This window comes from Desmodus rotundus, chromosome 5, assembly GCF_022682495.2.
Source record: "Desmodus rotundus isolate HL8 chromosome 5, HLdesRot8A.1, whole genome shotgun sequence".
Classification (NCBI taxonomy): domain Eukaryota; kingdom Metazoa; phylum Chordata; class Mammalia; order Chiroptera; family Phyllostomidae; genus Desmodus; species Desmodus rotundus.
Genome location: NC_071391.1, coordinates 64,231,556 through 64,257,931, shown reverse-complemented (window position 1 = coordinate 64,257,931; position 26,376 = coordinate 64,231,556). Strand labels below are relative to the sequence as shown.

Sequence of the window (26,376 nt, the reverse complement as noted above, 5' to 3'; positions counted from 1 at the left end):
CACTGCGACCCCCAGCTGTAAGGGAAGCTAGAAAATCTAGTTGTAACAAACTGGAACAGAATTTCATCACACACACACACACACACACACACACAAGCATGTCCTTACTATCTGTGACCAACACTAATTCCTCTCCCACCTCGCACTCCTCCGCCTCCCCCAGGGTTAAATACTCTTGCTTAGAGTGTCCATTGCATCCTGGCACTTATCAAAGTGATACCTGCACAGCACAGCAACTGGATCTCTACAGAGGCGTCCCTACCTGGCTTGTTCACAGTTGTAGCCCCAGCACTTGCTTCATTCCACCAATGTTCTCTAACTTACGTGTCAGGTCCTGTGCAAATAAGAGGCTCTCAGTGAAGGCTTCTTGGATGGATGGATGAATGATGGATGGTGGATGAATGGATGGTGGGTGGGTGGGTGGATGGACAGATGGGTGGATGGTGGAAGTCTGGATGGCTACATGGTGGTGGATGAAGGGCGGATGGATAGCTGGGTGCTTGGTTAGATGGCTGGATGATGGATGGGCGGATGAGTATCATCACTGTCCAATGGCTCCACCCAGAGCAGCCAGCCTGTGGCTCTCTTTCCCCCTCTTCTCACTCCTCTCCACTCGGCTGTCATTTCAGTTTCCTAAAGGCCCTCCTTTCCCTTGGAGCTATTGATTAGATGGTCCCTCCTGGTCCTCAGGCAACAGCTAGTACTTTCCCTCCCTCCTGCCACCCAGCATCCGATTGAATCTTGAATCAATACCAGTAAACTGGGTGTGAACGGAAGGACACTGCTCCTTATTTGCCATTATTTACCTCTGTGTGCATTCCCGCATTCATTCTCTTCTCTCTCTCTCCCTCTCCCTCTCTCTCTTCGAACTCCTAGGGAACTGGTTCCACCAGAGTGCAACCAGCTCATCTGCCTCTGGCCCTGGGGACTTGCAGGAGCCAGAAGAGGAGGAAGAGGAGCAGAGGGGAGGCGGGCGGGAAGGCAGGAGCTGCGGGAGAGCACAGCGGGGTAGGGCCGCCACCGGGGGAGCCCAAGGCCGCTGCATTGCCCTGGCCTTGCTCATGAGGCCTCTACTGAGCGGGCAGAGGAAGCACCGTGGTGTCTCGCTGGGATTCCTCGTCCTCGGCCTGGCAGCAGCCTGCTGCCTGCAGGGTAAGCACGGGGCGGGCGGGGCAGAGCGCGGGAGGGTTCCGGGAGTCGCCCACCTCCGCAGCCGCCCCTGGCTGGCAGGCACACGCAGCTCGCTGGGGACGCTGGGCGCAGCCCGGAGCGGGTGCCAACCGTGGCCTAAGGGACCCAGGCAAAGCGGAGTCTCCCCGGCCGGGACGGTTGGGCCACCTCTCCGGGAGCGCCCCGCCCCAGCCAGGCGTTATCAGAGCCGGAAGCGGTCCGGGAGATAACCGGCGCCAGTGGGGGGACGCCTCCTCCGCAATATTTTTCATTTCTTTTTCCTGGAGTAAGCAGACTGCACGTAAGGTGTCCGAGACCTCAAGGGCGCACGGGCCGGGCCCCTACTGCTGGGACCGACTCCTCCACCCATCCTCTCGGGTCACCAGCACCTTCTGTAAGTCTCCCCGACTACTCAGAGAGATCCACAGTAGACTCTTGAAAAAGGATTCGGAGGGGTTGAGCTGGGTGTTGGGAACTGAATGCAGGGTGGTCCTCGCCACTCTGGACTGAGCAAAGGGTCGGCACTAGAATCCCCCTGTTTGATGAATCTGAATGCGACGCACAGCCCCGCTGTCTTACTTTCTAGTTTAATCATTGTCATTATTATGATTTCCATTTTACAGATTAGTCAATTGAGGTTTAAAGAGTGACCAGTGCGGGGCCACTGGAGGTGGGAGGACCTGTCGTTAGAGCCAGCACTTGCTAAGACACATATGCATTCACCATCCCTCAGACTTTATAAGACTTCTATCATTTAATCCTCTGGGTAATCCTAAGAAATCAGCGCTACTCTTATCGGTTTCTCAAGTGAGGAAGCTGAGGCACAGGGAGGTGGTTGTAACCTGTGCAAAGTCACCAGCTAGCCAGTGGAAAAGCTAGGATTCAAATATGGACAATCGGGTGCTTTTGACCTTTATGCCTCTCTGGCCCAGTTTTGGAGGCTGCAGATCTCAGAAACTCAGAAAGACGGGCATGAGGTACGTGCCACTAGCTGTCTGTGGGGCAGGAAATAGCGGCTGTGACTCCATGAGGTGGGTTGGTGTGTTTGGAGTTGCGGTGACCTTTCCCATTGTTTCTCAACCCTCCCGCACATGTTTCCAACCACCGTTCTCAGGCAACGTCTGCACAGATATCCTTGATTTTCAAGGGCCTGCCATTCACCATGGTGTATACTTTATTTATTCACTCACTCATCCAGGACACCATCTGCCTGCAGGAAGCAGGCCACAGTGGGTACTGGAGATAGCATGGTTCACAGTCTTGTCTTCAGACAAGCACTCAGGAGTGCCAGTTTGGGGTGGCAAGCCCTAAGAGGAAGGAGGTGCCAAACTTCTGGAAGCCCTAGAGGCTCAAAACCAGACTAGGGGAACCAAGGCAAGCCCTCCAAAGGGAGCTGCACTGCCCCAGACCTGACAGATAGACAGGAGCAACCAGGGAAATGGAACAGAGAGAATACAAAGTATCCTGGGCAAAGAGGAAGCATGTGTAAAACCTGGAGGACAGGTAAAGGTTTTGCAATTCTTAATAGTTGACTCATGAACAGCTGTAAGCTCCAGGAAAGCAGCCACTCTTCCAGCTGTGGGTCGCTAGCACTTACCGAGGGCTAGCCAGGCTCCACCCCTTAAAAGACAGTGAATACCTGTGCACTTGCCTGAGTAAGGCCTGTGCTTCGGGGCCAGCCTTGATGATGTAGAGCAGGCTCCCTCTCACCAGCTCCCTCCATTTCCTGCCTTTTCAGCCTGTCAAAAGCTGCCACCCAGAAAATCTGATGTTCATCACTTACACTGCAGTTAAGTTAAAGCACACCCCACAAACATGAACACACAAACAGCCCGCCTTTGAAGCCTTTTCTCTGTAAAGTGGACTTTTAGGGACAGAAGGCTTGTGTCCCCCTGAAATTCATATGTTGAAGCCCTAACACCCAGGAAGTGATGGTATTTGGAGGTGGGGCCCTTGGCAGGTAATTAGATTTAGTTGAGGTCATGGGGAGGGTGGGGGGTAGAACTCCATGATAAGATTAGAGCCCTTATCAAAAAAGGAAGATGCCAGAGTTTGCCCTGTTCAGGGTGGGGCCTGGCCGAGTCTCCACGTGCTAAGCAAAAGAACAGGAAGTGGCGTGCTGCCTTAGCAGGCACGTCCTGGGATTTAGCTGGCAGTCCCCTGACATGGCACTGCGTAGTCCAGGGCACTCGGGCCCTGGGCTGCCCGCACGTGGCATTTCCCTGGAAAACGGGCTCCAGTAGGAACTTATTTACTTATCCAGCAGAAATGGTAGTAGGAGAGAGGCACAATTGGCAAGTTCAAAGTTGGAAAATGATTTTCTCCCCTAACTGATTTGCTGGGCTGGGAAAGCATTGGTCAGCCCTATGGGCAAAGGGGAATTGGCACACTGAACCGTAAAGAGAGCACAGGACATTCCTTGCTCACGTGGGGACCAGGAAGCACATTGGTCTTTCCCCCTGCTGAGGTGCACCCCAGGGGTGAGGCTCTGGTGTGTACAGTACTGACCCCAGAGGAGCTCAGCTGCTCTGGGGCTTCCTGGGAAACCCTCAGCCAGCAGAAGAGGAAGATCCTGGGGACTGGTCCCAGTCCCAGTGCTGGTGGGGAGCCCTGCATATGAGGGCTCTTCCCTTCCCTGAGCATTCAGGACAAGGAGGGTGCTCTGGTTTAGTGCTTCTCAGCCAGGGCTGCACATTGAGTCCACCTGGGGGGCTTGTAAGACCCACAGATGCCCACGTCCCACCCGAGACAGTTAAATCACCATCTCCGAGGGCAGGACCCAGCACTCTTTTGTTCTGCATTTAAGCTTTTCAGGTGATTTTAACGTGTGACCACAAGCAGAGAGCTCTTGGACTGGGCCATTTCCCTGTCCCTGCGTTAGGCTCGTACTAAGGAAACAGCTTGTCAGGAAGGGGAAAAATGTGCTGAGTGATGGGGGAAGGCTTCCTGGAAGAAGTGATTTTAAACTAAGACTTAGAGGACGAAAAGGAATTGGCTATTGAGTCTCCTTTGAAAAAAGAGCTTTGTGGGGTTTTTTTCTTTTTTTTTAATACATTTTATTGATTATGCTATTACAGTTGTCCATTTTTTTCTCACCTTTATTCCCCTCTGCCCTGCACCCCCTCTCCCTCCAGTATTTCCCCCACCTTAGTTCATGTCCATGGGTCATACGCATAAGTTCTTTGGCTTCTCCACTTCCTATACTTGTTATCTATTCTTTTTTAGAAAATATATTTTATTGATTATGCTATTATACTTGTCCCATCCCCCCCCCTTTATTCCCCTCTGCCCTGCACCCCCCTCCCACCAGCATTGCCCCACCTTAGTTCATGTCCATGGGTCATACAAATAAGTTCTCTGGCTTCTTATTCCCTATTCTATTCATAACCTCCCCCTGTCTATTTTGTACTTACCATTTATGCTTCTTATTCCATGTACCTTTTCCCACATTTTCTGCCCTCTTCCTCCCCACTGATAACCCTCCATGTGATCTCCATTTCTGTGATTCTGTTCCTGTTCTAGTTGTTTGCTTAGTTTGTTTTTGTTTTTGTTTTTTAGGTTCAGTTGTTGAGAGTTGTGAGTTTGTTGTCATTTTACCATTCATATTTTTGATCATCTTTTTCTTAGATAAGTCCCTTTAACATTTTATATAATAAGGGCTTGGTGATGAAGAACTTCTTTAACTTGACCTTATCTGGGAAGTACTTTACCTGCCCTTCCATTCTAAATGATAGCTTTGCTGGCTAGAGTAATCTTGGATGTAGGTCCTTGTTTTTCATCTCTTTGAATACTTCTTTCCAGCCCCTTCTTGCCTGTAAGGTTTTCTTTTGAGAAATGAGTTGATAGTCTTATGGGAACTCCTTTGTAGGTAACTGTCTCCTTTTTCTTGCTGCTTTTAAGATTCTCTCCTTATCTTTAATCTTGGGTAATGTAATTATGATGTGTCTTGGTGTGTGCTTCTTTGGGTCCAACTGCTTTGGGACTCTCTGGGCTTCCTGGACTTCCTAGAAGTCTAGTTCCTTTGCCAGATTTCAGAAGTTCTCCTTCATTATTTTTTCAAATAAGTTTTCAGTTTCTTGCTCTTCCTCTTCTCCTTCTGGCACCCCTATGATTCGAATGTGGAATGTTTAAAGATGTCCTGGGAATTCCTAAGCCTTTCATCCTTTTTCTGAATTCTTGTTTCTTCATTCTGTTACAGTTGGATGTTTATTTCTTCCTTCTGCTCCAAACTGTTGATTCGAGTCTCGGTTTCCTTCTCTTCACTTTTGGTTCTCTGTATATTTTTCTTCATTTCACTTTCCATAGCTTTCAGTTTTCCCTCCATTTTGCATCTGTACTCAACCATTTCTGTGAGCATCCGGAGTACCAGTGTTTTGAACTCTGCATGTGATAGGTTGGCTATCTCTTCATTGCTTAGTTCTATTTTTGGAACCTTGATTTCTTCTTTCATTTGGGCCATATTTTTTTGTCTTGGCACAGCTCTTATATTGTAAGGGGTGGGGTCTTAGGTATATGCCAGGGTGGGGCAACCCATGTGGAAGTGCTGTGTTGTTGTATGTAGGGGAGGAATCTGAGAGGGAACAGTGCTGCTTTCTTAGCTCTTGGCCAACTCTCAGTGACTTCCCACACTACCCACAAGCAAATTGGGCCCTTCTGGTGCTGATTCCAAGGTGTGTGTGTTTGTGTACATTCTAGGACCCTGTGGGTCTCTCCAACAAACTCTCCTGTGAAGCTGGGAGTTTCTCCCGCTGCCACAACTCCCACAGGTTTTTATTGCCTGAGGTTTTGAGGCTTTATTTCCCCCAGCTGGAAACCTGGGTTGCATGGTCCGTCTCACTCCCCAGTTGTCCTTCCTGGTTATCCACACACAGTTGTGGGACTGCCCATTCTGCCAGCTGCAGCCTTGCTGTGAGGCCTCTTCACCCCTGCTGCCTATCTCTGCCCCTCCTACCAGTCTGGATGAATGTTTCTTCTTTAACTCCTTGGTTGTCGGACTTCCATACAGTTCGATTTTCTGGCAGTTCTGGTTATTTTTTGTTTTTAAATTTGTTGTTTTCCTTCTTTTGGTTGTGCGAGGATGCACGAGGTATCTACCTACACCTCCATCTCAGACAGAAGGCCTTGTTATTTGAAAAAATAAGTCTAACCATGGTACCCAGTCATGTACATGCCTGTACTATCTATTGATCACTCTACACCTCTCTTCCAAGTGCCCTCAGACATCCTGTAAAGTCCTCCCAGAAGAACTGTTAGGAGGCCACACTACCTCATTTCTTCCTTTGTCCTCCAGTGCCACACACATTTCTGCAGAGGTATCTGAGAAGGCTCCAATCTTCGAGTTTCCCAGGCTAGCCACTGGCCCAGGCCTAAGTCCTGAGCCCAGCTCTGCAGAGGGCAAACCCAGCAGTGCCCCAGCCCCCAGTGTTGTACAGGCCAGGCAACTGCCCCTGTGTGGCTTCCTTGGCATCTGAGTAGAAACATCGCAGTGACTTGACTATAGCCTCTGGCCATTCAGAAGACTCCAGCTTTCCAGCAAGGGTGGCTTTTGCTTAAGGTGAAAAAGATTCCAGAAGGAATTCCACAGGGTAGAATTTCAGGTCATCCAGTTTCTTGGGTAAGGGAATCACAGATTAAAAAATACCCATTCCATTTCTCTACCTACTAAATGATTTGAGCTAGAGGAAGCAGCCTCTTCTACCCAATCCTCCAACTCCAGTCTCAGGTTTAGTGCTTCAGTCCCTGGTATAATTCCAGCTGCCACCCCACACCCTGAGAATGGGTGTTCACTACCTCAGTAAGCAGCTCAATATATCGTCAAAGAATTCTTAATAATGGCTAATATTTACAGGGAGATTACCAACTGTTAGAAACTGATAATCTCCTTACACACATTGTCTCACTTCAACTTCATTCTGCCACTCATGACCCTAAAGTGAAAACCATAGTCTGGGAAAGAATTATCATACTTGTTTTTCTTAATCTTTTTAAACATATGCATAGCACACATTTATTTCAATGTTTAATATTAGAAGAGTTTTGGGTCTTTATTTGGAAGTGCTGACTTTTGTGACCAGAACTATGCTGTAGGAACTCAACTCTTATTTATAGCAATTAGCCTATGATAAAATTGGTTTCCTTATATGTTATTTCAGTGAAAGTCATAGTTTCTAAGAGCCTATCACTGACATTAAGTAAGGACTTACCATATTTATTTCATAGATATGGTAACTGAGACTGAAAGAAATTCTTTATCCCACAGGTCACACAGCTGTTACTGGCAAACCTAACTTCTGAACACCAGTCTGTCTGACTCCACAGTCTCTGAATGTGCCCGTTATACACACACTGCCTCAATTCTATTCACCAGAGCCATTATCCTTTCAATCTTTACCCTCTGGTCCTCATTCTGACAGTAACAGTGTGTCCCCAGTCTTCCCTCCCCCAAGATGAGAAGTTCTGCAGCAGAGGCTGGTCTCCCGCCTGGCAGAAGTGGTGTTACCAGTGTCACAGAAGGAGAGGAGGGATTGGCCTGCAGGGATGCTGAGAGCACCCCCAGTGCCCCCTTTGCCTGAAGCTCTTGCAGAGTCATTACTGCTGAGGTTCGAAAAGTGTGATCAGCAGCAGCATTCTGGGACCAGCAGCAGCATTGCCTGGAAACTTGTTAGAAATGCAAACTCTGGGGCCTAATGCCAGACCTACTGAACTAGAAACTGAGGCTGAGGCCCAGCAATTGTGTTTTGATAAGGGTTCGAGGTGATTCCAATACAGCTAAATGTTGAGAAATATGACGTCATAGCATTGGAGAGGATGGAGGGGGAAAATTGAATTACATACCTCGCTCATTCCTTGGTTCAAACAATCCACTCTGCAGGGTCAGAGAAAAGATTGGGCTGAGGAGCTTCTTGGGCACCAAATTAATAATAGACTCCTATGTAGAGCATGTGACACTGAGGTGCAAATATTAGTCCCCTTGGCTTCCATTCCCAGGTGCCATTGAATAAAATGAGACTGGATTCAAATCTCATGGCCTGGAATTGTGCCTCACTGCCAAGCTCTCTCACATATTTTTTAGTTTTTGTTTTTATTGACCCATTGACAGCCAAGCCATGATGATCCCTAATTACAAATGAGAAAATGGTGGGCCAGGGATTTGCACAATCACCCCACGAGGGAGGGTGCAGGTAGAATAGAACCTGGGTCTTTTGGTTCCAAGAAGTGTGCATGGGGTGGCCCTCCCAGGGCATCCCCAGCCAGCATCTTGCCCTCCTCTGCCACCCTCTGCTCCCACAGGCCGGTGTGCCTTCTCGGCATCTGGGGACAAGGGTGGAGCTGCCCTCTCATGAAGCCTGCTGAGTGTCCACTCTACCATCAAAGGAGCTGGGAAGAAAACCAGGTGAGTGTGGTGACCCAGAAGCCACAAGGGTGTTTCAAGCAGGTGTCCCAGGAGGAAAAGATCATCTCCTGAGAATGAGGAAGAACTTGTAGGTCCTAAGAGATGGAGGAAATCATATTTTAGTAATTGTGGAAAAAAGAAGAGTAAATTTACATTAAAAAACATAGTAAGATTGGCAGTATGGAGGGCCCTCTTGAATTCTTGAATGTACACTGGAAACAATGGACTTTGTTGTTCTGGGGAGTATCTGCCATGGACATTCTTCTGTGACACTGACTGCTCAGGTTTGGGCAGAGAACAAGTAGGGAGTGGTTGATCCAGGGTTAGGATTTTGCCAAACAAATTTGATGAGAAGACAGAGGAGATTCAATGGAGATTAAAGAATTGGAAGGACTGCTTAAGACATGATGGCTTTGGAACCAAGGCTGGATACGAAGGGCAGTGAGGATTCAGAAAAGCAGAGGGAATCAGGTGGAAGGATGGAGGAGGCCAATGGGACAGGTTGAAGAGTAAAGAGGAAGGAGAGAAGTTTGTGGTCAGAGCAGGCTGCTTTACTAGAGGCCGAGGTAGATAGAGGGAGAATGTTCTTGTAGAAGCAGGTGCTGGATTGATTCTCCATGGAGATGCTGGAACCAGGGGAAAGAGCACTCACCCTGGGGAGAAGGGGAGAGAGTGATATAACCTCAAGGGAACAGCATGTGTATTTTGTAAAAGGGTGGAGGAGTGATAGTCTAAATTGGTGTGACCCAAGAGCAACATAGTGTAAGACACTCATGCAAGCCACAAGTAATGTTAAATTTTCTAGTGGCCACATTAATTTCACCTGTTTCTTTTTACTTTTATTATATCTTGTTTGTTTAATATATCCAGAATATTACCATTTCAACATGTAATCAATGTATAGATTATTAACGAGTTATTTTACATTCTAACTTGCCAAGTACTAAGCCTTCAAAATCCGATGTGTATTTTACACTCCGAGCACATCTCAGTTGGACTAGCCCGTTTCAAGTGCTCGACAGGTGTGTGTGCCTGGCAGCTACTGTATGGGAGAGCCCAGGCCTAGACTCCCGCTTCTTACCTCGTCTCTCCCAAGTCTTTACCAGCACCGAGCAATATGCTCTTTTGGGAAACATAAAATAAGTGAAAAACTTCACCTCTATACTCAAAGTGCCTTCTCTTACTGGAGGCAACTGTGGAGAAATGAAAAGAGACTTGAGTTCCAGTCTCAGCTCTGAGTTTCTACTTGGCAACATAGGACTTGGGCACTTACGTTATGTCTGAGTCTCAGTTTCTGCACTTGCCTGATGCATCTCTTCCACTTGGCTGTTCCTGAGTTGAATTCGTTATAATAAACTGGTAATAGTTCTCTCAGTGATCAAATAAGCAAGTACCTATGAAACAAAAAGCATAATTTCATAACACAAGTTTCCAGCCTGCTTCACAGGTAGAGATGATGTTTGTTAAGTACTTTGTTGATTTTGTAAATGTGAATTACTAACATTTTCAAACATGAAGAATCTGGGGCTCAGACCCAGTGTTGGCATGCATTTATTTTTAGGATCATGCTGTTTTTATTTGTTATATCATTCACAAACTTCCTAAAATATTCCAACTGTCCATTTCCTATAGAAAATGTAAGGCTTTCCTTCACCCCAGGCAGCCAGCCTCCTCCCTGAAGACAACCACAACTCCCGGATGTCAGTGTGCCTGTGCGGCCGTGTTACACGGATAAGTGTGTGTGTGCACGCATTGCTTTACTCACATGGAAACATTCTCTGCACACTGCTCTGCTCTATGCGCTTTCATTATTTTTGAGATTATCTAATACCAATGTACATAGACCTACCTAATTGTTAATGTCTCTGTAGCATATTAAAGTATGAACATTCATAATTCAAAGTATGAATATTGATCATTTATTTAACTGGTTATGACGTAATAAGAAACAGACCATCTCTGCTCTTGGTTCCTGACACAGGGCTCCTAGCAGCTTCCTGAGTAATAGGAACATCTTTTGTTGTAATGTTTGATCTGAGTGCTCAGTTCCTGGCCCGAAGCTTTTAAAACCCTTGGAATCACCAGAGTAATAAGAGTGTGTTTTTCTTTCTTAATGAGGAGACTCTTGGAAGATTGAGGGCTGGTTGGCAGAGGAACGGACCATGTGTTTAGAGGGCTGAAACTTTCAGCCTCACCCCCCTGACCTCTAGGGCCCTGAAGGGAGAGGAGCTGGGAATTGAGTTAATCACCAATGGCCAATGACTTCATTCAGTCATGCCTATGTAATGGAACTTTCTCCCACCCCCCCCAAAAAAGAACATATAAACTGAAGGGGATCAGAAAGCTTCTGGGCTGGTGAACATATCAAGGTCTTGGGAGGGAGATGCACCCACAGAGGGCGTGGAAGCTGCACACTCCTCCCCACATACCTGGCCTCAGGCCTCTTCCATCTGGCTATTCTGAGTTGCATCCTTTATAGAAAACTGTTAATAGTAAGAAAAGTGCTTTCCTGTGTTCTGTGAGCTGTTCTAGCAAATTATCAAACCTCAGGGAAGGGTCATGGGAACCCCTAATGTGTAGCCAGTTGGTCAGAAGTATGAGAAGCCAGACTTGTGATTGGCGTTGAAGTGGGGGGTGGTCTTGTGGGACAGCGCCCTTAACCTGTGGGGTCAGTGCTGACTCCAGGTCGTGCGAGTGTCATAAGTGTTGTGAGTCAAGTAAGAAACAATTTTCTTTACCAGTGGACACATAGGTTGTCTCTAGTCGTTTGTTGCTGCAGTTGACTCCACCATGCTTCAGTGACAATACTTATACCTATATCTTTGCATCTGTGTGCCCTTATTACTAGTAGGATAAGTCCCTAAAAGTGGAATTCTGGGTCAAGAGGTATGTGCTATGTAAGTAATTCTCTAGATTTCATCATATTGCCCTCCAAGCAGGTTACACCCATTTACTGCCCACATGGTAATGTTTGAGTATCACTTCTGCACACTCCTGACCACACAATATCATCAAACCTCTTCATCTTTACCAGTCTGATAGCCGCCAAGTCATTCCACTTCCCCAGCCTGGTTTCGCTGCGCTGTGATCACTGCGTATGACAGCAAGCACCTAATGGGTATTACCAATAGAAATGGTGGCTGTTGCTCTTTTGGAGTGATTTTTCTGGTTGGGGTACAGATAGAGGAACTTGATGAGGGGAGCAGCCTGCCGACCTCTGTCTAAACCTGCATCTGCCTATCTTGTTTAGGTTTGTCTGACATCTGTGTGACCTCCCAAGGCCATTAAATGGGAGCTCCCTTGGAGATGAGCTGAGTAATCAGGCTTTGGGGTGCAGGTTAATACCTGAGCTAATAGGAGGGATAGGTACCCTATAAATTATGTGCAGGAGTCAGTCATCAACACTGTTCATGGCCAGTGAAACCAAGAGCCATTATTTGGGGGTGCTCTGCTTCCTACCCACAGCTGTGTCTCCAGAATTCCAAGCTCGCTCGTTGTAAGAATGGCAGAAGAGAGCAGGGACATGGATATTTTAGTTGTGTGAAACTGACAATTCCCCTCCTAGCTATTTAGCTCTCAGCAGACTTAGGGTGGGAAAGGGGTCTTGCCAGCACCTCCCTCAGCCAGACCCATAACTCCTTCAGCTTGACAAGATCCTCCCTTCCTGATCTCTCCAAATAGGCAGCAGTTTAATAGGATCTTCATTCATTCATTCATTCATTCACTCACTCACTCATACAGTTATCCAATATTTGGTCCTGTCAAAAATTTCCCTGGGTTCAAAGGGCCCATGATGTTTATTTCTACTTTTGGTTTATAGGATTTATAATAAATACTATTAAGTTTTATTGCTTCAATCATTGTGTTGTGGCTAAATTGCCAATAACAACCCTTCTCACCTTGGTAGCCTAGCTGGTCATGGCACGTGGGGTTAGATGGATGGGTCGGAGTTCAAATCTTGCAGAAGAGCAGGACTTATGTTTCATTAACCACAGACCAAATGTCTCTATGGACCTTTGGGTACAGCTCGAATATCAGGGACCTTTCATTGTGGACCAAATGTCTCTGTGGATATTTTGGACAGGACCAAATGTCCCACAGGGATTCATATGAGTGTATCGGGAGCATCTACAAAAGTGCCAGGCTGTATGCTGGACGCTGCGGTTTCTGAGATGGATTGGAAATGATTCTCCCAGCAAAGATCCCACGGTAAACCATCACACATGCACTTCCTGCTGCCCCCTATCCGCTCCCCAGTTCAGGCCCAGGTAGGGCCACCCCCCGCTGTTCTCAACTGTTTGGGCTCCAGCCAGAGGTTCTCCTAAAAGTGCATAGGGCAAGGGTAGTAAGGGTAGTACCCTGACATAGTACTGGGCCCGGGATAGTGCAGGTGACGTGTGTAAACGATAACAAATTCTGCTGCCAGATTGACCTTCCAGGAGCCAAGTTCAGATCCTGCAATTCCTCTATTCGAACACCATTCCGTGTCCTCTGTGCCCAAGGAAGACCTTCCAAGAATAACCCCAAGCCTGTCACAGATTCCTCTCACTGCAGCCAGCCTGCACTTTTTAGTCACCAAGTCCCAAACCTGAGGATCCACCATGGCTCCCTGGTGGGTTCACTGTTCCCTCAGCTGGGATTGTGCTTCCTCCCTTGCCCATGGCTTTAAAATCTTACTCTTTCGGCCTCAGCTTAAATGAGTGTCTCCCCTCTTGCCCAACTCCTGCAAGCCAAAATTTGCTCCTCTGTAAAATGGGGATAATAATATTCTCCAGGCCAGCACCCACATACCAGTGTCCTGCTGGGGAGGAAGTGTGGTGTGTGCAGGCTGGGTTCACTGACGAATGGGGGCAGGTCCCCACTGAAATAGGGACACAGTGGGAGTGCTGACCCATGGGAGACATGTTCAGAGCCAGAGGGTTGAGGGAGATGTGGCTTTCATCCACCCTCAGCTTACCTGGACCTGGCTGTCCTGCACCCACCCCTGCTGAGACCCATGGGCACCTTAGAAATCAGCTATTGTGTACCTTGGAGTTTACTCTTTGCTCTTCAACATTTCTTTAAGTCTGAGGTAGGGTGGCCAACTGTCCTGGTTTGCCCACGACTCTCCTGATTTTAGCAGTGACACTCCCACATTCTGGGAAATCCCTCAGTCCCAGGTAAATCAGGAAGGTTGGTCACCCTGACACCAGTGACACAGCACTGAGGGGAGGGGGCAAGTGGTGGCGGCTGCAGCTGCTGGGCCAGCACAAAGTGCTGTGCCCTGCTGGGCCTTCTACGCGTGTCCCTCATCCTCAGCCTTCCTCCCCAAGGTTTTCCAGCCTCATTCTAAAGTGGGCGGCCCTGAGGTTCCCAGAAGTGAAGACACTTTCTCCAGGTCTCATGGCAAGGAGACACCAGGGTTGAAGCCCTGTGAATCCTGCCCACATCGGGTGTCTCCACCACACTCACTGCCCCTGGGAACAATCCCTTTGGAGGGGATTCAGCAGTCCACCGCCCACTCCAGCAGCTTCCCAAATCAGGACTCCTGGACCCTCGCTGTCTGACTCCCAGTTTAGCTGCTTCCAGGCTGGACAAGGATGATGACAATGATGATGATATTTCCTGGCTCTCAGCTGCATCTGATGATCACACGGCCTGGATAAATAGCTTTCCAGAGCAGTGGGTGGAAAGGTCCTGATTAGGTGGTCCCCTCCACGACTCCTTAAACTCAGAGACCACGTCGGCAATATATCTGTCTCACCGTTCATTGGTACTCTTGTCCACCAGAATTCTGTCCTGAACCATATTGGCCTTTGGTGTGATTTCAGGAAATATATCCTTCTTAAAAACTAAATTTTTAAAAGCAGCAAGGCACTACCTCTGTAATTTATTTGTAAGAAAAGGAATAAGGAATCATTCTAAATACGAGTTCTCACCATAGTTGAGAGGTTCTTGGAAACTGAGACTTGAAGCAAAGCAATGTTATGATGAAACCAATTTTACCCTAGGCTAATTGATATGAGTCAGGTTCATACTTCTGACAAAAATATCACAAAACTTCTAAATAAAGACCCAAACACATCAGGTTCATGGTGGCCGGAGCCTATCCCAGCAGCTCAGGGTGGAGGGTGGGACCCATCCAGTACAGGACACCCATCACAGAACCACTCACACCCACACCCACCCACACCCACACGGGGACAAGGCAGACATGCCGATTCACCTGGTGTGCACACCATAGGGGTGCGGGAGGAAAACGAAAGGCCCAGAGAAAACCCACACAGACAGGGAGAATGTGCAAACTCCACACAGATGGTGGCCCTGGCCAGGAATCAGTTTTTTTTCTCATCAACATTATAACGAAACAACACTGAATGAAATGATGTTATTCAAGGACCAGCTGTATTATACAGGGGTGGGCAAAAGTAGGTTTACAGTTATGAGTACATGAAACAGTTTATTCTTATAGTATTATTTATGTATTAAGTGTTGTATTATTTATTATTAACCTACTTTGCCCACGCCAGTATTCCAGCCTGTTGCTTGGAATCTGGTTTCACCTGCCTGATAATTTCTCTCTAATTACTTCTCACTAAGCCCCAAAAATCAGGCTTTCAGGACGCTTCTGGGTTCAGGTTCCAGTGACTTCGGCCCTGTTAAAATCCTCAGTTCTGTGACTTCTTCCTTAAAGGAGGCATCTTCATCGATCTGGGAAATGGGTAGAATGTGGCTTTTCTCTGCTTTTCACACAAAATTCAAGTGATTATAAGAAGCAAGGTAAACTTTTAAACTAAACTTTTCTTTAAACTTTGCCCACCAGATTGGTTGTTCTAATCAGGTGCACTTAAAAAGATTTTAAAAATACATTTTTTTAAATTAATTCAATAAGTAAGTGTGAAAAGGTACAAAATTATAAATGTATAAAATTATAAATTATAAATATATAACTTGTAAAATAAAATTCTGTTGCCATCTAATCTCTAAGGAGCAATTCCTGTTAACAGTTTAGCATACGTTACTCCAACATTTTCTACAAATCAGCACATATTTACACAAATATAAATAAATCTTATGCTGTTTTATAAATTTATTTTTTAACTTACTAACATATCATAGACATCTTTCTTTGTTCTTACAAAGCTTATCCATGTTAATGACTGCTTGGCATCAATTTTATAAGTAGAATTTGATTTACTGAGTGGACCTCCTTGAGTAGAACTTTTGAACCAGGTCTGAATATTGGTCTAGTCACTAAGTCTCTCTGGACATTCAGGAATGATGTTAGCATCAGGTGCAGGGGTGGCTACTCATTAATTTAACTTTTTATACTGTTGACAAGCAGTTTGCCTTTAAACTCTTGGAACCATTAGTTCTCCTTGCTACAGATCATTTATTTCTATTATATGTGGTAGATTGACAGGAGGAGAAACCCTTTGGTCCTAAAACCTAGTTAAATACCTGATTTGTTTGTCTGATCAGGAGGAAATTTTTCTGGTCAAGAGAAAATGCAGAAACCAATGCAAACTAGTTGGTCAGTTCACAGCTGTATCAGTGTTAACCTAAAAATAAAAGGCCAAAGTAAGAGGCAACAAGCATTTATTTGAGACCAAAAAATAATAACTATGTGAGAAACACTGACTCAGGCAGACATCCAAATGGAGTTCTGATTGGGAGACAGTGACAAGGGGTGTGGGAAGGGGAAGAGGAATAGTTACATTAATAGAAGGAAGGCCTTTCTATTGGTGCAGATAAACCGACACAGTGAAGTTGCTTCTAAAGAGTGTTTTTAATTTCCAGTCTGGTGGTCACATTTCTGCTTTCTTGTTGTCTCTGTGAACAGTTCTTTGGGGCACAATGTTGCTTTAGGTCCAGCCCAAAGGTTATTTTGCCCTGTTTTAACATCCCAAACATTTAATTTAAGTTATATTTTACTGTTTATGCTATTACAGTTGTCCTAATTTTTCCCCCTTTGCCCCTCTCCACCTAGTCCCCAAGGTCCCAGAGGTCAGAGGCCTGCATTCCTCCAGCATGGCAGTGCAGGCTGCATTTTAAAGTCGATGCATTTATTTATTTGTTTGTTTTTACATCAGCGTCTGAGAAACTCGGGCTTGTTATTTTTGTTTGTTTCTCAGTTTTGCTCTTTCTTGGGCCAAAGTAATTGAAAGGCTCAAACGAAGGTCCCTAAGGCTGGTAATCTCCCTTGATCAGCATGGTGAGCATAGAATGTAGATGAAACACACATGAGTGATCATGCACATCTGTCACTCGTCCTAAGTGGGGTTCCCCAGAGCTGACAGAAATTACTATTTCAACTGCTCACATTTGAGCTCAGAGAAAGCAGAAAATACAGGTTGATGTAAATGACAGTCACCAAGTAGAGTGGGACAAACCGGATTCTGCATCGGACAGGCTGCATTCAAACCCCACCCTCGACGTTTCCTAGCTATGCGGGCATGTTGCTGACTCTCATTTAAAAAATAAGAGAGACAAGGGTTGTGAAGTACATAATAAGTACATAATCAAGTAACTGGCACAGGAAGCTTTGACTATAGTTCTTTCTTATATGCTTGTTAGCTTTTAGATGGGCCTAACTTTTTTAACCACCCAAGCAACAACAGTTTTATCAATAATGGCTCATTCTCCTTCTTGCTTCTATAAATATTGGGTCATTCACTTACTCATTCACTCGGCAATCATTTATTGACCAACAACTATGTCAGGCATTGTGCTGGGTACAGCGGGCACAGAGATGAAGGAAACACCTAATTCCTGTCTTCTGTGGGCTATCCTGGAATTTGACCTCTGTTTTCTTCCTGAAAAAAACAGAGAGAAAGCAAATGTGGCAAAATGTTAATAATTGGTGAATCTAGGGAATGGTATATAGATACTAATTGTACTTATCTTCAAACTTTCTGTGTGTTTAACATTTTTGACATACAGAGTCAGGGAGAAAATACATTTCTGTTATTTGGCAGCTATAACTCTTAAAAGCCATTATTCCCAGTTTTTCAGCATGGAATTGTTCAGATTATCTCCAGCTGCTGAGCCAGGTTTTAGGGATCAGCACAAATATGATATGCTGGGGGTGGGACAGGTCAGTGAGAAAGGCCTGGAAAAGTAACAGGTGTGGTTACCTGGAGCCACACAACAAGAGTTCCAGGCAACCAGGCACCCAAAGAATGAGAGGGCTCAACAGGGAGCCGAGGTGGAAACCAAGGGATGAGCTCCAAGCTTGAGCCCTGCCTGAGTCACTAGCTGGTCTCCTGTACATACCCCGACCAGGAATCAAACCTGCAACTTTCGGTGTATGGGATGACATGCCAACCAATTGATCCACACTGGCCAGGGCCTGAGGTTGCTTATATGTAAATTTTTGATAGAATTGCAATAGGTTTTGTGAACCTAATGAATGATGTGTTTGGTAAAGCAGTTAGCACAGGGCCTGTGCCTGGAACCTACTTAATATGGTGTAACAACATATATGTAACTCTAGCCAATGGCACTACTATTAATCTAGCCATTTCATGCAGAAATCTCTGCTTGATGCCTCTTTGCCTCACCTACCCCCCCATCTAGTTTGTCAGCATGGCCTCCCTACTTCCAAATACATGCCCTAAATCAGACCCCTCTTCACTCTCTCCAAGGTCACATCTCACCCTCTTCCCCAGTCCCCCATGGCAGCCACCCAACTGCTCTTCCTGTGTCCACTCTGGTCCCCTTACCCCCAGAAAGTTTTCCACAGCAAACATTCTTAAGCTTAATGGAGAATGTCACGCTCCTGCTTAATTCCCCGATAGCCTCCCATTAGCCTTGCGTAAAAATTTCACCCCTGACCTTCACCTCATGACCTGGGTCCTGCCCCTCTCTCCCACCTTGTCTCCTCGCCTGTGCCCACGGCCCACTGCACTCTAGCAGAGGGGCTGTCTTTCTGTCCCACAGGCTTAGCAGTGCTCACTCTCACTTCACAGGCTTTGTGGTTGTTCCCTCTGCCTGAAATGCACTTCCCCCTGTCATTACCTGGCTGCTTCCTCTTCCTCCCTGTCCTTTAGGTCTCATGTCAAAAGTCATTTCCTGAGTGAGAACATCCATGACCGTTCTCTGTAATGGTGTTGACCAGTTCCATCCCTACTGGTCACCAGTGCCCTATTTTATTATCTTTAAAGCACTTGTCGCTATCTAAGATGATCTTGTTGGTTCCTTTAGCGAAAGCTCCAGGTAACAGTAAACAGTAACCCTATGTCTTGTTCACTGTCTGTCAGCTCAGGCTGCCATACAAAATACCACAGACTTGGGAGCATAAGCAACAGAAATTTATTTTCTCACAGTTCTGGAGGCTGGAAAGTCCAAGATCAAGGTGCTGGCAGGGTTTGGTTTCTGGTGGGAGCTCTCTTCCTGGCTTATCGACAGCCGCCTTCTTGCTGTGTTTTCACACGGCCTTTCATCCACCTGTGCCCCTGGAGAGGGAACGTGCTCTCTTGTGTCTCCTCTTATAAAAACCCTTATCCTACTGGATCAGGGCCACACCCCCATGACCTCATTTAACCTTAACTCCTTCCAGGCCCCAACTCCAAGTACAACCAGACTGGGGGTTAGTGTTCCAACGCAGAAATTTGAGGGGCAGGGTATGAACGTTTATACCATAACATTCACCACTGTAGCATTAGCGCCAGAACCTGGAAGAGAGCCCAGCATGTAATAGGCACTCAAGAAATACTTGCTGAAAAAATCAATGAATTACAGAAGTTCACACCACTGTGAGTTCCTATAAGTTGCCCCACACCTAGCGTTCCATCCTGCAGGTCAGGGCGTGTCCCTGTACATCCCCCAGCCCACCATCAACGCCACAGTGAAAGAAGACATCCTGCTCTCGGTGGAATACTCCTGCCATGGCGTCCCCACCATCGAATGGAAGTATACATCCAACTGGGGAGTGCAGAAGATCGTGGAGTGGAAGCCGGGGACCCAGGCCAACATCTCCCAAAGCCACAAGGACAGAGTCTGCACCTTTGACAATGGCTCCATCCAGCTCTTCAGCGTGGGCGTGAGGGATTCTGGCTACTACGTCATCACAGTGACCGAGCACCTGGGGAGCAGCCAGTTTGGCACCATCGTGCTGCATGTGTCGGGTAAGACAGGCCCCGGTGCCCCTCTGACTGCAAGTGTGTGGGAGGCTGACTCCATGACATTAAAAGAGACTTATCTTCCCCTTCCCCGTCCCCCACCTTATAGAGATCCTCTATGAAGACCTCCACTTCGTCGCTGTCTTCCTTGCTTTACTCGCGGCTGTGGCTGCAGTGTTAATTAGCCTCATGTGGGTTTGTAATAAGTGTGCATATAAATTCCAGAGGAAGAGAAGACACAAGCTCAAAGGTAACTCTCTGGGCCTCGTGATAATCAATTCACGCGTTTATGGCCTGAGGTGGCCCATGTAATCTTGTTCTCACCATAAACACAAGTTTATGGCTGACTTGCAACTCATTGACTTGTCTTTTGCTTTGCAGAGAACACAGCTGAGGAGATCGAGCTACAAGACGTTGAGTGTTAGCCAAGGCTGAGCCCCAATTACATTCCTACCTCAAGAGGAAAAACATTCTTTTCTGGTGAAAGGAGCAAACATAGCAGTCCCCCCTGAGAGCCTCCCGTTGTCCTGCCACAACCACCCTTTCATGATGGGACTGCCGGATGTGAACAAAGTTGACTGCATGGAGCTGAGGACTGTGGGTTGGACAAAGTCAGTTCTCGCACTTGCACCAAGTTCAGGGAGAAGAGTGCTTTGCGTGGCTGCAGCGTGGGAGCCCGTAACCAATGTCATAGTGCAAACCCTGGCTGCTTGCTCACCACGCTGTGCTCGGGCCGGCAGTGGCCACTGGAGGCGACCCCATGTCAGAGGCCAGCGCTCTCCAGATCAGGTGTGCAGCCGGCACCGGCACAAGCAGTCTGTGCCGCTGTCTGCTTGACTGTGCCCTCCAACCCTCTCCTGTAGGAGGTGTTGGGAGAAAACGTGAGGCATTTCGACAGCCTGCTGCCTGAGACGGAGGAAGGAACAGACTGAGGGGTGCTGCTGTGCTGTAGTGAGTGGCTCCAGGAGCGGTGAGAGCCTCCCATGGCCTGGAGGTTTAGGGAGAAGAGCTTAATTTGTTCCTGAGGGACCAGCATTGGGAACAAGGAAAAGGGAGAAAATCAACTTTCTCTTCCCCTGGTAGTCCAACTTTAATTGAATTTATCCTCCTGTGGCCCCAACTTAGGTGGGTGTGAGGAGAACAGATCTTATTCACCACAGGCAGCATCTGCCCCCCCCAGAGGGCCTCCTGACAAGGGCTGTGAAGGCTGGGCCTGCATCATGGGTGGTACAACAGGGGGTCAGTCAGCTCAGGCTTCTAACGTGTCCCCCTAAATCTCTAACACTTCATGCCTCAAGTCAGGCCCTTGCTCTCCCAGCTCGGCAGGGGAACACTTGCAGCTCACCTACCTCACAGCCAAGTGATCAAATGAAGCCCACAGTGTACCTGGGGCTCTCCAAGCAATTTAAGACAGGCGTGAGGATTCCTCAGCGATCTGAAAGCAGTCAGCGCTATACCGATTACAGGAAATTGATAAAATGCCCTGGGGTGTTGGGCTCCAGGTGAAATTGGGGGCTGGATCACAGCTGGCCTTGGCCCTCCTTCTCTCAGGTGTTGGTTAGCATGTTTACCTGAAAGTTTCTCCATCCCAACTTCCATTTGGCAAGCTCTAAAGCAGGCCTGCGTTTATTTTCCATTATCTCTATCATTCTGGTATTCTTAGCTACCGATCGAAGGTACCACCGCAATTACTGGTGGACGCTGAGGTTATTAGCTGTGTCCCCAGCCCTCAGCTGCAAATTCACCATACAAAGGAGGAGAGCTAGAACATCCCTTTCTCCCTTCCCCCCTTCAGGGCCCCAACACCCACATCTTTTCTGCTTTCCATGCAGCAGAAGGAGCTGCCTCAAGAAGATGGTATGCGGTCCTTCCTTGAGTGACGGAACCAGAGTGGCAGGGAGAGATCTTTCAGAGTATTCAGGCAGGAACTATCAGTGATGTAGAGCAGGGCTTGGAAGGCACTATCTGACATGAAAAGCCAAAAGAGAGTAATTGGGCTGCACAGCTGGTTTGCAGCTCTAGCTCCTGACATGAGCATTCTCACCTGAGGCCGCCTCCTGTGCACGCACACTTGCAAACGTGCACACCTGTGCTCTTTGCCCGGACAGCAGAGGAGCCAGGCCTGTGCCAGGACAGGTTCCTTGTACCGGTGGATCTCCAGTGCCCTGGAAAAGCTGGGTGAGGAGAACCTGAGAGAACGGGGTGTCTAGGATTACCTGCTTACATGTTTCTCCCATCACCCACAAAGCATATCAGCGGGAAACCAGTCCGCACCTGGCAGCTGCTGGAGTCTGTGTGTCCTCTTTCACTGCTTGCTTTTCAGACCTCTCTGCTTGTTAGAAGGCAGGACTGGAAATCTTCATATAAAAGGAGAAATGGAAAATACCCAGTGAGAGGCCTCCATGGGCAACCCCAGATGTAAGTTAGATTGCCCCCCAAACATATCCTGAAAGGTTATACCCTCAGCGTTCCATGTCTTTATTTTGCACTTTTAAAGCGCCCTTCACCCTGAGCATTTCCGTGGAATAGTTTTGACTCTAGAGCCTGAGGTTTTTGTCTGTTTTTGCAAAAAGGAAAATATATCATAGAGGTTAGCCACTGTAAATGCTAAGCTATAAGTTATTATGTTTTAAACTGTGAAAATTATTTTAAAGAATGAAATAAAACCTGGAAATAAAGCCCTGGTTCTTTGTGGGTGAGCCGACCCCCGCGGAGGACTCAGAGGCGCCAGGCCAGGGTTCCATCAGCTGCAGGCATGAGCAAAACTCTAAGCCACAGTGATGAGTCTGGCACATTTAAAAAAATAACAATCAAATGAACTACATTGGCTCTAACAACAAGCGTTCTGTAGCAATTCAGAGAAACAACACTTTATTATCACCATCACTCTCCCCTCTATTGCAGCCAGAAGATGAATTTGAAGTTTTTGCTTCCAGAATATGAATCTAACTCTGTAGAGTCTTTTCTGCTTCGGGAAAGGACTGAAATGATGTGGCAATTGTCCCACCCCCTTCGACGGTGCACACGACACCCAACAGGACACACGTGCTCTGTCAACAGAATGTCCTCTCGGGGACTGTGATCTAAGAAACCAAAAAGTTTTCATTAAAGAAAGTTTGACCAAGTAAATGTGAAGATCAAACAGGCTTTATTAAGCAATTCAAGACTCAGACAGCATCTCATCTTGTCGGGGGGCTTTAACGCAGCCCGCCGGGTCCACCATGGATGAAGAAAAAGACTACCAAGACATGATCTGCTTGGGGAGGAAAGGTGGCTGTTTCTCTCAAGGGGAGAAGGGCCCAGAGCCTCTCTCTCCAGGGGCTTTTATTAGGTTCATTCACTTAGGAATACGGATAAAGCTCATCAATCATTGTCAGCCAGTAAGGGTTAAACAATACATGATTTACAGAAAACTCTGAGGGCTTATTCTGAGTTACAGCCAATTAGTTAGAGGGCCATAAAACTTTAGGCGCCAGACTCATCTCAGGTCTGGACCCTTATCTCTTAAACTGAGGGTACAAATTAAGTAGGTTTCACAGGAATGTATGTATTTTTGTTAGGCCTGATTCCCCAGGGAATCTGCCCCTCCCAGCACAGGACTGCACTGCCCTCTGTTATTGCTTCAGGCTTAAGTCAGGCAAGGGAAGTAAGGCAGCCAAGAGATGAGGAGACTTCTTGCAGACAGAATGAGGACTCAGGCTATTTCAAAGCCGAGGGGCGAGGGTCCATCACCCCCTTTTTCCACAGCCCCCCGAGTCCTTCCCTGCGGGCCTCTTTCCGTGACCAGAGCCTGTCTTAGGTTGATCCTCCCTTGAGGATTCTTACCCGTCATTGGCTAACTGGCCAAGCTCAGGGCCAAGCAGGGTGAAGTGGGCAGAAGTGGCACTTCTGCCAGGGAGATAAGCTTTGTCTCCTTAGTGGCTTATGGTCCCAACTCTGACTCAGCCTTAACCATGGGGGGTTACAGCCTCTGAAACCAGGCAGGGCGGTTCCCAACATCATCTAGTAACTAGAAGGGTGCTCGGGGGAGGGGGGTTGCACAAAATGGAAGGTTTTCATAGGCAAAACCAGAGGAGGGCCAGCAAGTTAAGAGAGGGTTTGTCCAGGCAAGGTTGCCTTTCCTAGGGGACGGCGGGGGTTTTATCAGCCAGATTGCTCCACTAAGTGATGACCAGGAACTTCCAAGCTGATTAGTTTAGAAGTCCATTCCTAGGAGAGGCTGAAACTGCAGTTAGGTTAGGTGTTGAGTCGGTTGGCTTAGTGAAAGTCACTCCATTTTGGGTCTCTTCTTTCTTTTTAATATACAGTTGATTCTTGAACAGCACAGGTTTAAAATCTGTAAGTGGCCCCGTGCAGTTCAAACTCATGCTGTTCAAGGGTCAACGGCACTTTACACTCAAAGCTGGGAATCCACGTATGTGGAGAGTTGACTGTAGTTATACTTGAATTTGCAGCTGTGCAGCAGTGTGTGTTTGGCACTCTTAAGCCCTGCGCTGTTCAAGGATCAACTGTATTATCATTTTTTCTCATTCCTTGGTGTTCTGGGTATGCAAGGAGAGCTAAAACAGAAAATCTCTGTACTTTGAAGCCCACATGAGATGGTTAATACCTAACAGTACACCACGCTCACTTGATTTGAAATCATACCGCACAAAAGTGAGCAAAGGCAGAGAGATAGGAACGGTTATCAGGGTACCTTGTTCAGTGCAGGGATGCAGAGACAAGCCCCAAGGCCTGAGGGAGGATGCAATTCAGAAGGGTTGGGTAACTAACAGTGGTGAAGAAGTGGCAGAATAGAATGCTAGGAGAGGTGACCAAGGCCAAGGAAACAAATATGATGGGGCGAATCCCTAGGGCTGTGACTTAAATGTGGTCTCCTTGCCAATGCTTGGGAACCCCTCTCTCTGTCACTAGCTTTCATCTATCCAGCATAGTTGTCTTCTGCCCAGTTTCCAGGGAAACATCAGACACATCTATAGTTTATGGAAACAGAGCGAATCCCTGTGGTTCTGGTTGGCGTCTATCCACAGCTCAACTTCCATCAAAGAATGGGGTGAGTTGCCAATGTGCGCACCTCTCTGCATGCGCAAACCCGTCCCAGCTTTCCAATCCTTGAGAACAAGGGGGCTGAGTTCATTATTTGTTACCGGACAGGGGCCTGGCCCTAAGTGGGTCTGCCTAGGGCCAGCCTGTAGTGTGTGGGTTCTTGGTGTAGGAAAGATTTCACAACAGGTCCAGGTGACTATGAGGATTCATTGATTAAAGCTGGAAACAGTGGAACAAGGAAGGGCTTCACATAGAAGGAGCAACAGGAGAGCCTAGGCTGGACTGCCTTACTCACTGGGAAGTCAGAGAAAAGGGGGCTTTTGGGGACAGGTTCGGGGGATCAGCCTGGGATAAGCTGCCACCTGTCCATTGCATTAGAGTTTAGGTGAAGCATGCCTGTGAAGAAAGAAGTGGGGGAAGAAGGAAACAAATGGCTTGAGCTGATCCCCAGAGGGAGAGCAGTGCATGCTGGGTCCCTTGTCTCGAGGCTTCTATCTCTGTCTTGCAGGCAGGAATCTTAGGGGAGGTCTCAGGGGAGAGATTCAGAAGACTATTCATCAGTTTCCCAGGTGTGCCCTTTCAGGGTCATGGTCTCCACTGATTGGTCAGTGGCAGGGCAGGGGGCTTTAGACATTGCATTTGGTTCTGGCTGTCACCCACCTGATTTTGCTAATTTTCTGGGCCTGGAGCTAAAACAAAACTGAGGCTTAGATGTTATCTCCGAGAAGGAAAGGCCAGGGGAGGAGCGGTTACCCAGGGAGCTAGGTCCTTGTTTTCCCATTGTGCCCCCTGCTGGGCTCTCCGGGCTTTCTGCCCTGGAGACCATCTGCACCTGGCTGTAAATTGCTTGGCCAGTTTGATCAGCTGTCTGTCTCAGTTTCCCCATTCCACATGCCAAGGAATTTTCCAAGCTTTTAACTGTCCTGTCTCATGTCCACTGCCTTTTAAAAATTAGGTGCCTCTTTTGAGTTTGGTTTAATTACAAAGGTGATAAAACCTTCTTTAAAATTAAAATGATACTGAAGTCTATGTATAAAGTCAAAAGTAAAAGTTCTCCATCCTTCAACCTTACCCAAAGGGAACAATAGTTAAATCTGGTGTGTATCCTTCTAGACTTGCTTATGCACATATGAACATATCTATCTACGTATACATGCACCACTATATACATATTTATTTGCTTTCTTGCTAGGCAAAGGGGATGCTATTATACATATTACCTACAACTTCCTTGTTTCCCTTAATGTTTCTTAGGTGTTATTTTGTGTCTCTACCTATTCCTAAATTTCATTCTCATTGCTGGCACAATGCAATCCATGGCATGGACACTTTATAATAGTTTGTTCACAGAAAAATTACTTTATTTCGAACAATATATACACAAATAAATAGGTCTGTCCAGAAGGTATCCAGCCACATATGAAAAATAGAAACATTGAAGAAGATACAAGAAACATTGTACATAGGACAATGGTGCCTCAGCCCCCTTCAAAGCAGGCACCTTGGGACCTCACAGTTCTCCCAATTGCCATAAGCTGCCCCATGGTATTTTCCTGAGTCTCATCAATGGTCTGAAATATCTTCTCTTTCAAAGGTGATGTGAGTTTTGGGAAAAGCCAGAAGTTGCAGGGTGCCAAGTGTGGGCTGCAGTGGAGCTGAGTCACC

The 26,376-nt window shown here is 47.1% G+C and overlaps 1 protein-coding gene and 1 long non-coding RNA gene across 3 annotated transcripts; both read left to right on the top strand.

The window, feature by feature from the left end:
* Positions 1-878: 878 nt before the first annotated feature.
* On the top strand, positions 879-26,376 carry VSTM5 (V-set and transmembrane domain containing 5). Of its 2 annotated transcripts, XR_006653781.3 has the most exons (5): positions 879-1,152; positions 19,345-19,671; positions 19,775-19,915; positions 20,047-22,083; positions 22,570-26,376. XR_006653781.3 is itself a non-coding variant. In XM_024579014.4 (4 exons), the coding sequence occupies exons 1-4, from the start codon at positions 1,062-1,064 to the stop codon at positions 20,088-20,090; spliced, it is 603 nt and encodes a 200-aa protein (XP_024434782.1). In that variant the 5' UTR covers positions 879-1,061; the 3' UTR covers positions 20,091-22,563. The 2 variants fall into 2 exon arrangements, 1 of the variants encoding a protein (XP_024434782.1); XM_024579014.4 differs by lacking the exon at positions 22,570-26,376 and having other exon boundaries at positions 20,047-22,563.
* On the top strand, positions 1,436-10,416 carry LOC123478555 (uncharacterized). The gene is made up of 3 exons (XR_006653782.2): positions 1,436-1,564; positions 8,461-8,563; positions 10,196-10,416. It is a non-coding gene; the product is annotated as an uncharacterized lncRNA (long non-coding RNA).

Excerpts from the sequence above, each read along its gene's own strand:
- VSTM5 (XM_024579014.4), top strand. The coding sequence starts at position 1,062 with ATGAGGCCTCTACTGAGCGGGCAGAGGAAGCACCGTGGTGTCTCGCTG. Across the intron at positions 1,153-19,344 it reads AGCAGCCTGCTGCCTGCAGG|GTCAGGGCGTGTCCCTGTAC; the intron begins GTAAGCACGGGG and ends TCCATCCTGCAG. Across the intron at positions 19,916-20,046 it reads GAGAAGACACAAGCTCAAAG|AGAACACAGCTGAGGAGATC; the intron begins GTAACTCTCTGG and ends TTTGCTTTGCAG.